The sequence below is a fragment of the Chenopodium album genome, chromosome 17, assembly GCF_948465745.1.
Source record: "Chenopodium album chromosome 17, dcCheAlbu1.1, whole genome shotgun sequence".
NCBI classification, from domain to species: domain Eukaryota; kingdom Viridiplantae; phylum Streptophyta; class Magnoliopsida; order Caryophyllales; family Amaranthaceae; genus Chenopodium; species Chenopodium album.
In genome coordinates, this window is record NC_137850.1 from 1,244,187 (window position 1) to 1,262,827 (window position 18,641).

The following is an 18,641-nucleotide window of genomic DNA, read 5'->3' on the forward strand; positions in this document are numbered from 1 at the left end:
ATAAAAATAGTTGGAAAAAATGTTGATTTTTTACGTGTCGCCTCTTTCAACACAAGCTACATAATAGATTAACCTATGGAGTCGCCTCTTTCAACACAAGCGACACAATAGCTTAACAAATAGAGTCGCCTAACAACTAATAGGTGACTTATATAAAAGCTATCAAGTCGCCTCAAAGGCGACTCCTAAAGTTGGAAGCTATTGTGTCGGTGGCTGTGGAGTCGCCTTTAAAGCGACTCGTTAGGTAATTTACAGGCGACTCGATAGGAGTTTTTTGTAGTAGTGTGATAATATTTCTCCTCTCTATAGAAGATAGATGTAATAGGCATGTGGAAACAGAGTTACATGCTATCTTGGGTTGTGATTTTATTACTAGTTCTTGGGATAACGTGGAGATTATGGTTAATTGTCCAAAATTTACTATGGTGGGTGATTGGTTGGATTGGGTCTTGTCAAAATCAAGAGAAGATGATAAAATTGATGCTGTGACATTAGCTTAATTGAGAAGCCTGGAATGAGAGAAATATTGTTGTATGATACTCTGCCTAGACATTATTCTAAAGTGGGGGTTGTTGTTGTCAACGCTGGACATCTATTTCGTTAGGCGCGAGATGAGGGGGTTGCCCCTCAGAAGACCAACAACAGCAGGCAAAGACGAGAGGAGGTGAGCTAGTGTCTAACTGAGATAGGTACACTAAAAGTGAATGTGGATGGGGCAGTTTTGGGTGACGTTGGAATAGGTATGGGTGTTGTTATTCGAGATTATAAAGGTGAGAATGTGGTGCGAGTAGCATGTCAGCAAGTTCGTAGCAGGTTGGAAGCAGGGATAGCTGAAGCGAAAGCAATGAGTTTAGGTTTGAAAATGGTTGTTCAATGTGAGGCAAAGAGGGTTTTAATTGAAAGTGATTGGGTATGCTTGCAGGGAAATTAGGAGCATTACTTGTTTTTTTTTATATATATAGTATCATTCTTGTTCATGTTTTCCGGGAAGGGAATTGTGTTGCCCATGCTATGGCTCACCTTAACCCACTCAATTATGTGACTCGAGTGTGGGTTGGGGGTTGTCCAAGTATGATGGAGGAGGATGTCGTTGCTTCCGATTTTTGCTTAAGTTTTAATAATAATTAGTCATAGTCGACTTTCTCGAAAAAATATAAATTTTTTTTTTTTCATATAGGTCCTGTAAACTAAAATTAATTTTACTAAACTCAATTTATTTTTGCCGAATTGAAATTATTTTTACTAAATATATTTTTTTATAAGGTGAAGTGAACAAGGTCTTTACATTACAACAATCAAAATATGGTCTAAAAATACTAATAAATGTCAAAAGTCATTGAGATAAAGAAGAACAAGAATCATAAACACCATTAACTTTATAAATTTAACATAAATAAAATCGAAAACATCTTAAGTTTTTTGGGTTTTCATTAGGATTTGCATATATACTTTGTTAATAATACATCCGTGAACTATATACCTAACTAAGATGCAAGCATTTATTCAATTGAAGTGAATAACACGGGAACGTGAAGAAGGTGCATTCTTTTGACCAAAAACGCAATCTCCTTTCTAGTGCTAATTGGTATTTGGTACCCCACCAAGTCTAAAGTCACCTCCGTCTTGTGAGGGGTCGTCTAAACTCTAAACCAAGATAGACAATTGCCACCCATTCAACAACCAATTAAAAACAAAATACAACAACCAATCAAATCAAAAACAAAAACAAAAACAAATAAACTATAGACTGGTATAAATATATACTAGTATAAAGTATTATTTCCATCTTGACATAGTTTTTTATCAAAAGAGAATACTTGACATACTTTAATTAGACAATACATAAATTTAACCACTAATATATGAGCGTATACATTTTCTCAGAAAAAAAAATAAAAATGATAATGTTTGAGTTAAAAAATTTATAAAAAAAGTCAAATTATGTTAATTCCTTTGAAACGGAGGTAATATCATTTTGTAAATATTATTGTAATTTTAGCAGGAGACTATTTCGTAACATGAAACAGAAAAGAAAAAAAAAAACTGTACCCAAACTCTTAATTATAGACATCCCTACATATAGCCATATAGGTAACCATTTTCATCCATAAAAGTCGGTTTTTTCATCTTTTGTTAAAAGACATCCTTATCTAGTTATCTTACTATATACATGATACAGTCAGTCGTCTTACTCAGGAGTTACTATTTTATAACTAAGATGACCGTAAACAAGAAGCTAATTGATGTCATCATCAACATTAAGCGTGTTTGAACAAGAACACTTTGAACAATCAAAACAATGGATTTAATTTTTAATTTTTAGTATTTTTTAAGAAATTAAAATATTAGGCAAATTGAATTAAAGCTTAGTCCCCTCCATGCAATGCCAAAGTCCAACCAAACCCATCACCTTCAAAAACCCTCCTTTTCTCTAAGATCCTTTTTTATTTATGGGTTAACCATCAACTTGTTCATCTTTTTTCCATGGCACCAAACCAAAAAACAACTCAACAAAAGAAACCTAAAACCAATTGTTTTCTAACTTGTTTTGGAATTTCTTCAAAACCCTCTTCCTCAAAGAAGAAGAAGCCTAAGAAAATCGACGCTCGAAAGAAGTTCTTCAAGTTCAAGTTATTAAGATGGCCTAAGCTTAAAGTCATAACCATTGAGAAGAGAAGATTTAGCTTTGATGATGCTAAAGCAGCAACTCTCAATACCAGCCATGATATAATACTTGAAGCGACAAAAGCTCACCAACAACGCAAACGTATTGATCACCATGTCTCAAACCTTGTCCAAGAGGTATGTAATAATAATACTCTACCTCCCTGGTTCACAATTACTATCTTAGGATGTTCGGAAAAATATTTTCATTGTCGTTGACAATACCAAAAAAATGGTCTATGATTTGTGAACAAAAAATTTAATTTGAAACTACTTAAATTAAGAAATTAAATTTGAGTAGAAGAAATGAAAAATGGTTTTTTTTTTTTTTTTTTTTTTTGGAAAAAAAGAAAAATGTTATATTTTTAATCTTGATGAATGATATACATTAGTTGATTGATTAAATTTTTTTATATATATCAATTAATTCAGCCAAAGGTGCCCTCCAAAGGAATAATCATCCCTAAAGACATACAAAATCATCCAAAGATTCAATCAATTTGCGACACATGTCATAGAGAAGATGTGGTCGATCATAAGGCAACAAGTGTTGTCGTCGGAGGTTCTTGGTCTACTAATAAAGTTATCAAGGATTCACTGCTCGGAATGGCAATCATGATAGCGATGCTGGTTATTATGTCAATTTGGGGACGATTTTGTGCGATTTTATGCATGTCAGCTTGGCTATATTGCATACCACTTTTTCGAGGAACTAGAGATGTTGCAATTACACAAAATAATACAAACACAAAATTAGATAACACGGGTAAGACGACCAAAAATTTAAACTTAGAATTGTACAAGAAGAAAGTGGTGCTACAAGGACTTCTTCAAAGGGATCACAAAAATGCTATTGGCATTTCGTGACATACAAGTTGTCAACTTCATTAGTCATAAAATGTCATTAATTTTAGAGGTGCAAATTAAATACATATCTCTTTTTTACTCACCATATTTGCCAAATTTTGAAGAAATCGGATGCTTACCAAAGTGTCACAACAATACTACATTCAAATTATTATTTTTTTTCTTTGTTGACAACTCTCTTTTATTTGCCATCTTTTCATCCCTAGTGTAGATACTATGCTCTATATTTAACTTTTCAACTTAAAAAATTGTATATTATTCACCAATTACATCCAAAAAGATTGGGATCGATATTTAATTTTTATTCAAGCTGGAGACTTTTTTTTTTAAAAAAAAAAAAAAAACTTTAAAGTGTGGGTTTTTGCTTGCTTCTTGAATTTTTGTAAAACCAATAAAAATGAAGCTAAAAGAAGTTTGCTTGGAAGAATTTTCTTTTTAAATGAAGGTAATACTAGTAATTTTTCTTAGCATGTTATTATTAGTATGTAAATAATGTAATATACGGAGTACTCCGTAGTATTTTCTTCTTGTTATTACTTATTAGTACTCGTAGTATGTAATACTAGTAATTTTTTTTCAATTTATTATTTCCAATCGTATTCATGGCAAAGTAATTAATAATAATGATAATACTATTCAAAAAAAAATAATTAATAATGATAATAACACATAGCTTTTTTTTAATCCTATCGTAATCAAAGTAGTTTTTTTTTTTTTTAAAGCAATAATCAAATTAGCTTTTAATAAAACTAGATGTTAGGATTATAAATAAGTATTTAATATCTCTTTTTATTTGAATTAATTTAGAAATATATGACAAAATAATGCATGAATTATATTTCATGTATTCCGTAAGCCTCAAATTACACCATAATCATCACTCATAAATCAATTTTTTTACTAGATTTTTTCTAAGAGCAAGGAAAAGAACAATAGATATGTATAGAGCTATAGATGAGAGAATGAAAGGAATTTTTTATTTTTTTTTACTGAAATCTGCAATGCAAGATGTAGATGAGATATGATCTTAACTTTTACGTGGGCCATGTGGCTAGATTTTGGATACCGTTCTAAATTTTTTTAACCAATTCAGTTAGTTGATATCCACGAAAAAAAAAAAAGGGAATTATGTGAGGGGGAACTATGGCATAAGATGAGGTCTTGATTTGTGACTTTGTGTTAGGCTGTTAGGTTGATAATAGATTAATAGGGATTAGGGAGTAATAAAGATGATTAATTAATAGTTCCATATTTATTAATTCAATTACGAGTATAACTTACGTTAGCCTTGGCAAGATTTTATTGATAAATGAATAATTTGTCCTAGAAATGAATGTACTTATGTACATGACAATATTTTACCGTCCTGTTGACCAAACCCAACAATTAATATATTGGTGCAACTGTATGATATTCATAATTCATTAATACCCATTATTTTGATTAATTTTGCCTTAAGTAATTCTACCAACTCTAATCCATTTTCCTGAAACAGTCGGCACAATATAACGAATTAATAAAAAGAAAATTAAAATTAAAAATAATATCTACTTTCTCGTCAAAAAAAAAAAAAAAAAAAAATAATATCTACTTATGCTTATCTATGTACTTTGTATCTTCTTTAAAACACGTGTCAAGATGACATGTTCATATTTAGTTTTAATTTTTGAGGGAATATAAAATTTAATTATGATTGGTGGATAATACTCCCTTTATCCCTTAATACAATGCCTTTTTTGAGCATTTATTTCTCACATAATAAAGAGAAAGAGTCATTATATTAAGGGACGGAGAGAGTACCAAATATAGATTACAGAGTATTATTAAGAAAACCAGAAGATTATGTCAAAAAAAAAAAAAAAAAAAAAAAACCAGAAGATTAAAAACTTTCCTACAAGGTTTACGTCAGAGGAACCCTAAACAACTGATTTTTTTTTTTTTTAATATAATAACACGTACAAGTATATCTTTAATTTCTTTTAAGTATTAGAAATTGCATTCTTTGTGACAGCAAGCTGAAGAATCAAGGGTATTTAAAATCAAATCAAACATTAGACTCAATTGCCAGCGTCTTGCCTAATTTTGTATTCAATTCTGAGCCAGCAGCGTGTGGATTACGTGCAATCACGCAAGTTAGACAATCAATCGCAATCGTCTAATGTTACGATAATGATAAATTAAACACGGATTAATCCAACTATTACCGTACTGATTATTTTAAACATGTTTATGGTCAAAGTTACTTCTCAACTGTTTTAATTGAATTTACTCTCAAACTCTACTCAATAGCCAATAGGAGTTATGGGACTCAAGTGACCCAGCTAAATCGATTCGACTAATTTTATCCTGAAACTCTACTCAAGGGACTCAAGTGATCGACCCAGCTATAAAAATCGATTTGGGAAAGACTCGAGTGGAAAGTTGGCCTAGCCTCGCCAAGCTAGTTGAGTGGAGAGGAATCATACGATGGTTGCGCTCTCAGCCCCCAACTCGATTAGGCAGAGCTAGATCAACTCAAATACGAATATACGATAGATATATAATGGATGACCTAATGTTGAGGTTCACAGAACACTAAAAGCACTCCAATTAGATCTAAAAGTCTGTCACAGAGCCCATAAAAACATGAACGTTACAAAATGTTGCTTTTCCTAAGTCGGCAAAGAGTGGATACGGTATTCCTAAGCCATTTCCTGATTCCTGATAAATCGCAGAGTATAAGGTGTCGTTTGGATGGCAAATAAAAACATGGGAATTGAAATTCTTTGGAGTTGTTTGGTAGACAAATTCACCACCTTAGCTCACCACTTGCCAGCACAAACAACGCAAAGTCATGCCCTTTTGATATGCACAAATAAAGGACAGTAATGAATCATGATGGCTATGTTACTATGGAAAGAATTATCCAATAACACTTCCACCAAGAGTGACAGATATTCTGTAAGTTCCATAAAATGAAATGGAGAAGGCAAAAAAATACACAGCTGAAAGTATTCAACAAAACGTATAAGCGCTTGCCATGTTCAATGATTGCTCTATCTGGATTTTTATCAATACCGCATAAATCTCAATTCAGCAACAATCAACGAAAGCTGCTCTCCAAACTTCAACATCTTCCGGAGTGATGTTCAACCATTATTCATCTACTATGTTAGAAGAAACGTTTCTCTCACGATTGACCATCTGCCCACAGAAATAAAAACCTTAAGACGTCATATTACGCAATTGGATAACCTCGACAAGGTAAAATACACACGCACACACAACCAAATAAAAGAAAGGGAAAAAAGTAAAGCATGTTACAGACAAGTCACCATCAATAGGAAAGGGTGGAGAACATGACATCAAAAATATCTGATTTTAAATGTTTCAGATATGATCAAATAACAAATAAATAAATAAAATCAGGTCGAAACAATATGCCAATCCCCTCATTGAAACTTTCTAACACATGAAACACAAAATTTAATTTTATAGGATAAACTATTCACCCTAAGATACAACTGTATCGTTCATGGCTAATGGATCCACAAGCTTAAATAAAACAAATACAGCATGGTCTACAGAATATTCCATTTCTCACCAACACTTGTGCAATGAACTAGTCCAAGGGTAAGGGGTAGGTGTAACAGCATAAGCAATGCATAATCAGTTGTAAGAATAAGCTTTTAGGAGAAGCTAGTCAGTAAGTTAGAGTAAGAAATGCTAATATAAAGAGAAGAATAGCGATAAACCACAAAGAATATTATTGAAAGTTTTCTTTAGTTTATTTTACACTTTAGGAGAGAACAAGCATCTCAAAAGCTTGTATTGTCTTTTAAAGTTTTAATTCCAGCTTGTAATGCAAATTTTCATATTCTTTTCAGTTCATAACTTCTGGTGAAATCTCCAGCAGTTTTAAATACTTATTTCAGATTCCAAAACAGATAGAAAGACAAACTTATGATGGCTAGACAGTGAAATGGGATGCAAATTATAGAATCATGCTACTAGTGGTGGTCAGTCAGTCATGAATACTAATAATTAGACTAGTGGGAATTAAAAATCTTTTAATCTAACAGCATGATAAAATGTTATATAGGAATAAACAGTGATGACTTATGTGCCAATGTATTAAATGTTGATGCAAATGTCTTTTGTAATGCATCTCTAATCTATCAAAGATATGTTTTCATCACATTGACATATTAGACTCACCATACAAAATCACAAACGTACTCATAAACATCACCTCAATCAACAACATTTGGTTGCTTATACTTTGTATCTGAATCCAAAATGGCATGTTTAGGAGGTGATCATGGATCAGACAGAAATTAACCATGCCGTTTTAGAGAGTGTAAAATGTCTGGTGCAAAAGTTCTTAAGTCACAGAGAGCATTGCTTCTATTGAATTTTGTGAGTTATAAGGTGAATCCTACCGGTCAGACAGATTTACTACATCTACTTCAAAGCACAAGGCTAGTAGTCAGTGGAGTACACTCACAGCATACTGGGTTTGAAGCAATATGTAGGTAAAAGACAACTTCGAAGATGTGTTGTCAGGGCCAAATGCCAGCACTATCCAAAACATGCTACACTACTCAATTCTTTAAGTGGTTGTATTTGGCTACTATGAGATGAAGATAAAGTAGAGTTTCCAATTTGGGTCAGCAGTTACCACAAGATGAAGTTAAAGCACAAAGGGTCCTTGGAAACTAAGAGAAAAGGTGCAAGATGCAGGCATGCACTTCACATATGCAAGGCACATTTATTGCTTTTATTATGTGTGGGGGGAGTATAATTTCAGTATATGAGCCCCAGTTCAAGTAAAAGTTAAGACGTGAAAGAAAATGAAAATAAAAAAGAATATGAATATTAGAATATAAGTCACTGCATGGGAAACAAAAGTTGAAAACACACTGACAACTCAAGACTTGATATTTTCAACATGTGAGCTAGAAAATTTGAAGCAACAGAGAAATAGAAAAAAGGAAAAATCTGCAAATCTAAAATGGATGAACAGCAATGACCACCAGAGGTAAATTGACCAAATACAGAAACCAAAAAAACCTCACCAACAATCACGGTTACATTGTTATGTGACCAGTTAGTCAGTGACCTCCAATTTGATATTTATTAAATTAGGATATTTTTACCAAATTAGGGCAGTTAATTCTAGCGTCTACATGGAAGCAATTCCATCAAGGGCTTTGGATCATATAAGGATCTTAAAGCTGGGTACAACTTCATCCAGAGAAATTATAATTAAAGTTAGTATTCTCATAGAGCTTCTCCCCCTCTTCGTCTCTACTCTAAAACTACCAAGGCGCTGCACCAGGAGACACATGCATTGTGACAAGGTGTGTCAAATGAGTCTTAGCCTATGTGAGCCTTTTTCCTAGGAACATTTGGGGCCTATGTTACTCGGACTCGGGTGCTTATGTTAAGCACATTTATGGAAAAAAAAATTTAAAAATCATGCTTTTGGTTCAAAATAAAGTGGTGTGTCAGTGTGTGCCCAAAGACTCCATACTCATGTCGAGGTGTCAAAGACTGAACATGGTTGAGAATTGAGATGAAATGAAGAATCAAAGTAACAGAGCCATTGACACTTTTCAAAATTAGGAACACAAGAAAAAGACCTTTGAATTTGTGGTCTGTGAACTCTGATGGCAGATGGCAACACTTGCCCTGTGTGTTAGCGACTGTAGCGTGTGATAGTCAACCTGAGACAGCTACCAAATTAATCTTTGAATGCAGCTGCAGCCAAGAAATGTGTTGTGCTATACAGCCTATGCTTTTTTTTAGTGCATTAGGAAGACATAAGGAGGGACTATAGAAGCACAGAAGAAATAAGGTTAAGCATAGAGTCATCCTAGCAATTGAAGTTAACCATGAGAGAAAGTTCCTGTTTCTGATGTTTCTCTGAAAACAGTTACCTTGATTGTGGTAAATCACGTTATGTCTTAAGTGAGAAAAATCGAATTGGGTTGGCACCTTACTTTTTTTGTGAGCTAGAGCTCTTAGTAGGGGTAGGCCAGATGGCAATCACCATTTGACATTAATTTTCTTGGCAATGATGAGTATAACACTTTATTTAAGTCAAATCTTGGTGAAAATCCACAGAATCCTTCATTGCTTCTCCTCGCCCGGGCCAAAAATTAGTTATCACCACAAAGAAAAACATTTGATATACTTAACCACTCTTTCGTTCTTTGGTTTTTACAGACAATCTTACAAAAAAGGGGGGATCTTAGTCTTTGAACTACTTACAGTAAGTTTCAGGCTTAATACAGAAATAGTGCTTCCCCACCCGATAGGAAATTAAACTCAAAGCTGGTTTATAATAAATCATGCCCCTAATGCCCACAGCCTAAGCTGGTCCACAATTCTCACTTTGTGATGTTTAAAAATAAGAAAAAGGAGAAACAGATCAAACTACAACAAGTTTGGTATATAAGGAATTTTCAGGAGCATTTAGAGCACCATATAAGCAAGCATTAAAATTTTACAGATGAGAAAAGAGATTTATAATTTACTGTAGAATTAAAAAAAATTCAAGTGTCAGAGATTTTAATTTTATTTTAAAACTAATTACTCCCTCCATTTTGCAGTGTTACTTAGTAGCTACGCAACCCAAGGAAAACTAAAAATGGGGACCATAAATGTAGGTACTTTAGTATTAAAGAGAGAGAGAAAGAATGAGATTTATTAAATAAAATGGACCCTACACAGTGGGGTTGTTGTCAATTATTAAAAAAAATAGATAAAAAGTTGTCATAATAAGAATAAAGCAAAAGTGAGTAGAATTTAGAAAACGTATGAAAGCAGAAAGTGAGTAACACTCGGCAAAATGGAGGGGGTATCATTTATTATAATCAACGAATGAGACTAGAGATTTAAATTGAATCAGAATAAATAATAAGTCCTTTTTTCAAAAGAAAAAACCCATAGAGATAACAAGATATTCAAAAAGTTAGATTAAAAAAAAAGTGCATGCACAGGCTTAAACCTAGTTTGTAAATTGCTAGTTACTCAAGACCAAAGACACACCCACATCCCAAGCCTACTTTTCCAAGCTAATCTTTATTTTCTACTCAATGTGAGAACACAACCATGTCAAGGAGGAAGGTTTGGGTTGACCTGTCAGAGTGGGGTTTTCAACAATTGCATTGAATCATTAATAATTCATATTGTTTCTACTGTAATGGATAATCAGTCTTCACCACAAATATAGAAAAAACAACTTGAAGCAAGTAGGCACTTTTCAGGGAAAAAAGGCTTTATCTGAACCGAATGTCAAATTAAGATCTCATCAGAAAATCAAACTTCCATTGAAGAGGAGCGAATGAAAGGATGTTTTTCAACCCCAGGATATGATGTGTTGACATTAGAAGCAACTGAGGAGTAAAACTATTTTTAAGTTATACAGGCAGCAATAAAATCTCACCCACAAGAACTCCAAGCTAAGGGCGGAAACACTCATGGTCTCCAGTCTATATGTCCTAAGAAGCAGAAAGCAACACATTCTTCTCTCCTCTCTAAAAAGTATGAGATTCATCTCCTTTTGTACATGGGTGATGCCTCTTAGGTGTCTTTTACATATATTCATTATTACTCATCATTAAATATGATAATCATCAAGAAACAGCCAACAAACCATGCTTAATTGCTTAAAGCTTTTGCTAATATCAGACTATCCACAGTTCCACACTGCCAACGATAGTAGCCAAGTAGCCCAACGTCAACTATCTTTCTCATGGTATTTCCATAGATGATTTATTGACTTAATGTCCTCACTCCTCACCCCCAAAATTCCTTTATCACAGAATAGGCAAAGGCTCATATCCCTGTAAATTAGTGAACTGACCAACATGACAAAATGAAAGCACGTGGAAATGTGATATGAAGCAAGTGAGGCAGCACCGCAGCACTAACAGGGGTTCAGGGTGCTTCAGAAGAAGTCATGGATTTGTATGCAGTTATACAGCATCCCACTATGGATCACAAATAAACAACAAAAACTGGATGTAATCTACTGCTACCAAATATAATGGGGTAAGAGTTATGTTGCAAATGTATTGCAAAAAAATTCAAAAAGTCAATTAACAAACAGCACGAAAAACAATAGACTTCCAAACACAACACTAAAACTTTGAAAGTACAAGTACACAAACACCTCTTTTGCGGTTTGCACCAATAAGTTTTATTCCTAAACCCAAACCCTTTCTTTCCACTAAAACACCATCTCTATGTTCAATCTCTCTTGTAATGATGGAGCACCATGTATTACAGTCTGCCAATCTAATATCCCACATTTAAAACTCAACCAGAGAAATTACCCTGCCTTTTAACACACAAAGACAACAAACGGTCATTGGTCACAAAATAAGAGAGGTAATAACACTTAAGATGTAATAAATTAGTTAACATTTGTCGTCAAGAGGATAAGAGTTAGTGTTGTTTTATAACATTTGTCATTAGTTAACATCACACACCTTGACATTCGAGGGGTTGCTTTGTACATTGAAACAGTTAAAACTGATTGTATGTAGAGAGATTTTAAGAGCTTCATATATTTTGTAGATAACCCCAACTTGCCACTGTATCCCATTCTTTGTCATGTGGTCATGTGATAATGTTGATGAAGTGTATTGCATAGTATTGTTCTCTTATTGTGTGAAGGTCTCAAGGTGATTAGAGAGTTGATGTTGCTGGAAGCTAGTTACATAATATACTACCAAAGTTAATGTTGACCTCAGGTTACAGGTATGGAAAGAAAAGTAGGAAATATATTGGTCACAAAGGTTTGGGGTTTGGCCAAGAGAATGACATTAAAAAATGTGGCACTTCTGCAAACAAAATGAGCGGGGAAGGGTATGATAATTGAATGGGTGACATCACCTCATAAGAATATCATTATGAGCTACCTATGCCAATATAGGATCCAAGTACAATAAGCCACATACAAAATTGACTTTCCCTTCCAGAACCCTATTGCAGGAATCCCCCTGGACAATCAAAGCCCAAGTCATGATCCTGCTTTTCCCTACCCACCTCCCCTTTCCCAATCCCATGAGAATCAACACTCTGCCATGCTACTTAGAACGGAGATAGAAACAGAAACCGGTGATTTGTCTCCACTAATTTTCCTGCAGTATATTTCAACTACAGTGATATTTACCCTACACATCACAAGTTTGAATGCACAAGTATTGACGTAAAAGTGAAAATAAAAGCTTAGGCAACAAAAGCAAAGAAAAAGTTCAGCATTTGCAGATCATAGAGTGCATATAGCAAGCTAATAAACAGTCCACTTCAACAGCATATCAAAAATTAATCACCAGAGTAATAAGTGGTGGCATCACTGGCATGTATGACACATACCTCACTTATGTATCCTTCTTTGAACCTTTGTCTTTCTCTTTGTCTTCAGCACCGACAGCATCACTTACCAAAGCTATGGGTCTCTCATTAATGACTTCATCGATAATCCCAAATTCTTTAGCCTCTTCTGGTGTCATAAAGTAATCTCTATCCATGTATTTTTGAATTATGTCAACAGATTGCCCTGTATGCTTAGAGTACAATGCATTCAACGAATCCCAGACACGGACAATTTGTTTTGTGTGAATAGTCATATCTTTTGCTTGCCCACTGTAACCCCCAGATGGCTGATGGACCATAACTGTTGCGTTTGGGAGTGACCTTCTCTCACCCTTGGTACCCGCTGACAATAGAAGAGAAGCCATCGATGCAGCCTGTCCTAAACAAATGGTACTGATTGGAGAGCGGATGTACTGCATTGTATCATAGATTGCAAGACCTGTATTTCAGAGAGATAATGACGTGGTGTCAATCAACACGATGGCTGAAAATGGTAAGTGAGTAAACAACTACAAGAGCTCACCAGCACAATTTAAATTTTCTCCCTTGTCAAGATAAACATACAGTTATACACTCCTTCCAGAAATAAATCACATACTCACATAATTTTAACTCCAGAGTGACATACTTTCCTAGTGGACCCTTTATAGCACATGTATCAATCTCAGTTTTTCACAGTCTCTCTCGCTCTCTCACACACACCTCTCACCATCGATCATTCCAAATATGTTCATTTTAAGACATTGTGACAACAATTTCAAGAAGGCCTAGAATCCTGTAAACTATTTATGAAGCATTAGGTAAGTCTAAAGAAACAAGTGAGATTTTGCAACAACCCCTTCTTCCAGCATAAGAGACTACACGCACAACCACACTCTCACACACACACAAAGTCCCACTTTTCATGTAGTTTGTTCCATTAGAGCACAATTTGAGAAATTCCAAGTTCCATCTAAATTACAACAGGAAACTCCAAGCTCGCCTATGTATATGAAATATAAACCAAAACACTGGGGAACAAGAACAAAAGGCCCCCTAAAATAGATAAAATCACAACAATCAAATTCTCAAGAAACAAAAGGAGAGCTTAAATAACCAAAACCCATGTAAAAAAAAAAACACAAATTATATAACAATTACATGAATTCCCACAAAAATTCACATGCATTTCTGCAATTAAACCAAATGAACTGCTAAAAAAACCATAATTGATAAAAATTAACAAACACCCACATCATAAAAAACAACAAAATTTCAGAAAATCAAAGAAAAAAAGGGAGTGTGAGTGAGAAAACTAACCAGCAGTAACAGCGCCACCAGGTGAATTGAGGTACATGTGAATAGGCTTAGAGGGGTTTTCAGATTCAAGGTAAAGAAGCTGAGCAACCACAACATGAGCAGTATCATCAGCGATTGGGCCATTGATGCAGATGATGCGTTCCTTCAGAAGACGAGAGAAGATATCATAGGCTCTCTCTCCTCGAGAAGAGTGCTCAATCACCATTGGAATTAAGCTGTACGCTCGGCATTTTTGAGGAATCAAGCCATTTGAGAACGACGACTGTGATGAGCGCAGTGAAAGGCCCTTGGTTATGGCGCTACGCAGCATCTTTGTCGCTCAGATTTGAGGAGGGAAGAAAGGTTTAATTGGACGAAGAAATGAGGGGAGGGTTTACTTGTTTTAGTTGTGTAGTGTTCGAGACTGCGAATACACAATGTGTGGTTCCTACAGGCGTGGGTACCTTGCATTGTAATGTTGTTTCGCGAAAAGAACATATTACACACATGTAAAGAACATATCGTTGTAATGAAAATAACATACTATTAAAAAGTAAAGAATATATCGTTGTAATGAAAATAACATACTATTAAAAAGTAAAGAACATATCGTTGTAATGAAAAGAACATACTATTAAAAAGTAATGAGCATATATTATCTAAAGTAAAAAGAACATATTTATATTAAAAAAGAGTGAAGAACATATGTTTATGTTCTTTAATTGTCAGTGTAATGTACTTTTATTTGTGATATAATGTTAATTACTTATTGTGAAATGTTCTTTGTTTTTTTTTTTTTAATTATGGTGAATATACATAAATAATGTTTATTACATAATATTGTCATGTTCTTTATAAATATTACGGATGTTTTTTAGATGTATAAAAAAAACATAAAATCGGATGTTCTTTACAAAACAGTTATATGTTCTTTACAAAACAACTTTATGTTCATTAAAAAACTACTACATGTTCTTTCCGCGTATTTTTGTATGTACCTTGCTAGGTACAGGCTGTTGTACTTTAAAATTTTCAGCGAATACAGGGATCAGCTACAATAACATAGAGTTGGGCATGGGTCGAGTCGCAATCTAGAACTAAGCCAAAAAAGTGAGTTGATAGGGTAGGGGGTCATGGGAAAGTGGTTAAGGGCGGTTTAAATGGAATTTGGCTTTGTTGTTCAATATCGCCCTCGATATCTAATTAACGCCCGCAAAATAAAATAAAATTACGTATTTATATTTATAATAACGATTATAAAAATAATTATTTTTACCTAAATTTCACACTTTTACTGTACACAAAACTTTTTACCATTCTCTCTAATGGTCAACGGCCACTAACGCTCATCGAACAACCATCCTGAGTTTCAAAATCAAACAAATTTTTAAAATTTTGCAAATTCAAATTCGTTAGATCTTATGGACAACGATGAAATACTAGAAACACAACCTTAGACGCTCGCCAAAGGCTCGTCGAACCGTACAGAATCGGTATGTCTTGATAATTTTTTTTAAAAAAATCGAAACCCAAGAAACACCTAGAATTTTCGAATACCCTAGGCTAAAACGCCTAGTTTTTTCGAAACATTCGAAAAAACTAGGCGTTTCAGCCTAGGGTATTCTAAAAAAATAGGCGTTTCACCTTAAACGCCCAAATTTTTCATACAACCACACGGTTGTTCGCACGAACTAGGCGTTTGAACCTAAGAAGTGCGAAAAATATAGGCGTTTGTCGCGAATTCATAAAATTAAAAAAAAAAACATTTTCTCCGCTGCGCAAGCGACTTCCCTTTGTCCTTACTCGTCATTAATGCGGTTGTGTAGATTGTGAAACCGACGCTAAGGAGTTGGTGGTTAAAAGAGGAGAAGGAAGTGGTGGTGGTGGTGGTAGCGGTGGTTAGTATGAAGAGCTGGTAGTGGTGGGTAGTATGAAGAAGGGGGTGAATTGAGGGGGTAATTTTTTTTTTTTATTAAAAAAGGGTAAATTTTGTAATTTTAGTTTATTTTGCAGGCGTTCGTTAGATATTCGAGGGCAACGTTTAGCTTTCCACTTTTATAATTAGGTAAGGATATACGTTAATTTGGTGATAAAGATAAAGAAATATTAATTGAATTGGGTGATGGGACGGGGTGTAGGTGTGAAAATTAAGTTCGTATGTGTGGTGAAATAGATATTAATTTGAAAATATGGAATAATTCCGTGGATGCGAGTGTAGAGCTCCAGCAGCAACTCTAGTAATAAAATCGTGACGTGAATAGAAGTGTTATACTCCCCCTATTCTTTTTTGTTATACCTGTTTTCCGTTTTAGGTCTTGTTTAAATTCTACTCACTTTACTTTATTTTACTTATGTCATACTCTTTTTACCATTTTACCCCTTCTACCCCACAACAATTACTTTATTTGTTACTTTATTCACCTTTTCCTAAACAAACCCACTTTTTTACATTATGTCTCTTATTTGTTTTTACATCTACTCATATTCAACAATTTTTGAAATTGCGTATATATAGTAAATGAGTAGAACATGAAAGAATCGAGGGGTATTTGAATTTGGGTTGTGTACAATCATATCCAAAAAAAATATTATGTACGGAGTAGTATTCAATTCAATATAAATATATAAATTCCAAAGATTTCATTCCAATTGGAATTTGGTTATTCACCATGTACGAGGATCCCCACTATGCATACAACTACTCCGTATGTAATTAAAGTGATTATTGACCAAATTAAAGTTGTGCAATAAGAGCCACAAAATCCTTAAACCTTATAAAAATGCAAAATTTTAACTGTAGCTTATGAATAGTTCCTGCTGGTGTTATTACAGAGGTGCCCTTGAATTCAAGGAACTGACGGTTTTGCCCCTGTTTGGTCACGTGGCGTTGATTCCAATGACAGCCGTGACAGGCTTAAGTCGTATCACCTAATCAAAAGTATTACCTAAATCCTCTAACTAAAGTAGATAGGGAAGTAGGGTCGAATCCACAGGGAAACTGGTCTTTCTACTCCTAGTTAATTAATATAATCTAAATTATTAAAGTAACCAATTTGTTGTTTGTAATGTGAAACTATACTACGGAGATTAAGTTCAGGGAGAAAATCAATAATAAGAAGGCCTAGGGTCATAGGTTCACCAATAATTAATATTCCGGGATAAAACATAACAATCAATAATTAACATTGCATAAATAACATGATTAACAGGCTCTCGCAATTTATTAACCAACATAGATCTAACAGGCTCTCGCAATTTACTAGATCTAAGTTCCTATTGAAAATAGCCTTTAATATCAAATTAACATCTGCTCGATTCATCAATTTAATATTGCTAAACATTCACAATCAAATTACATCTGCTCGATTCATAATCTAATTGCAAAGAATTAAAACAATTCAACAAGAAATTATCATGCAATATCAATAATCAATAATAACTAATCATCCCTTCAAATTAATTATGGATCCCCATAAACCCTAGAATTAAACTACTCGGACATAATTAAATCTAAAGTAAACAAAGCAATTAAAGGAGACATGATTAAGATTAAAGCAAGGAAAATAAGTAAATAAGGAGAAAAGAGATAGTACTAAAAGAAGGAAATATAAAATTGCATAAATTAAGAGTTTAGAGAGAGAAAACAAGAGAGAAAGTAATACTAAGAGTTAATTAAGGAGAGAGAGAGAAAAGAGTTAGAGAGAGAAAATAAAACTAAACTAAAACTAATTAATAAACAAAACTAAACTAAAAGAAAACTAAAACTACCTAATCTCCAACTTACCTACGTAAATACTACTACCTCCTTTAATAGAAAAAGGAAGTCAACTCCCTAATCCCACTCAAACTCAAAGTATCATAAAATAATCAAAAGCTAAAGACAAAACTATCCAAAAAACAAATCTAAATCCTTTAGCAAATAGAAATCCGACTTAAGCAAAGTTTCTGGAGTGAGGCCCAAGGAATTTGAGCCCACTCGTTGATCATGCATTCATGCGGCATTCCTTGATGATTGGGCCCGCCTATTCACGCCCAGCAGCTGATGCTCGCCAATTTGAAGCCCAGCAACTGATCTCTTGGGATTGGGCTCCATGTAGTAGCTTGTAACAACTTGATTAATCTAGCCTTTAAATCCCAAATCAAACTCCTTTGACTACGTCTTGGGCAATTAAACTACGGTCATAAAATACGATTAGACTCCAATATCTTCGTAGTTGTTTAATAAGCTCGGGAATTGTCATAAATCTGCAAGTTCCAACAAAATAATTCCAACTCTACAAAAACACTAGAAAACGTATATTAGTAATAAAAATAGCTCCGTAGAGCTCAAATAAGCACAAATATGACCGTGGGATGGAGAATAAATATATATATAAAATAGACTTATCAAGCTGTTGTTGTTGCTTTTCCTTACCAGAGTTGGTTCTGACTTGCTTTTGTGTTGATTTAGCCTTTGCTTTGGT

General features: G+C 34.0%; 2 protein-coding genes across 2 annotated transcripts; one reads left to right on the top strand and one right to left on the bottom strand.

Moving 5' to 3' along the window:
• The first annotated feature begins 2,375 nt into the window (after positions 1-2,375).
• On the top strand, positions 2,376-4,155 carry LOC145587326 (uncharacterized protein At5g23160-like). The gene is made up of 2 exons (XM_081644055.1): positions 2,376-2,802; positions 3,097-4,155. Exons 1-2 carry the CDS (start codon positions 2,485-2,487, stop codon positions 3,529-3,531), a joined length of 753 nt encoding a protein of 250 aa, XP_081500181.1. The 5' UTR covers positions 2,376-2,484; the 3' UTR covers positions 3,532-4,155.
• Positions 4,156-6,399: 2,244 nt separating this feature from the next.
• On the bottom strand, positions 6,400-14,571 carry LOC145587327 (ATP-dependent Clp protease proteolytic subunit 2, mitochondrial-like). Its single transcript, XM_081644056.1, has 3 exons — positions 14,200-14,571; positions 12,901-13,339; positions 6,400-6,714 (listed from the first exon to the last, which is right to left on the bottom strand). The coding sequence occupies exons 1-2, from the start codon at positions 14,507-14,509 to the stop codon at positions 12,906-12,908; spliced, it is 744 nt and encodes a 247-aa protein (XP_081500182.1). The 5' UTR covers positions 14,510-14,571; the 3' UTR covers positions 6,400-6,714; positions 12,901-12,905.
• Between the last annotated feature and the right edge of the window lie 4,070 nt (positions 14,572-18,641).

Coding starts and splice junctions, on each gene's coding strand:
- LOC145587326 (XM_081644055.1), top strand. CDS start 2,485: ATGGCACCAAACCAAAAAACAACTCAACAAAAGAAACCTAAAACCAAT. Junction 2,803..3,096: donor TCTCAAACCTTGTCCAAGAG/GTATGTAATAAT, acceptor CAATTAATTCAG/CCAAAGGTGCCCTCCAAAGG.
- LOC145587327 (XM_081644056.1), bottom strand. CDS start 14,509: ATGCTGCGTAGCGCCATAACCAAGGGCCTTTCACTGCGCTCATCACAG. Junction 13,340..14,199: donor TGGTGGCGCTGTTACTGCTG/GTTAGTTTTCTC, acceptor TCTGAAATACAG/GTCTTGCAATCTATGATACA.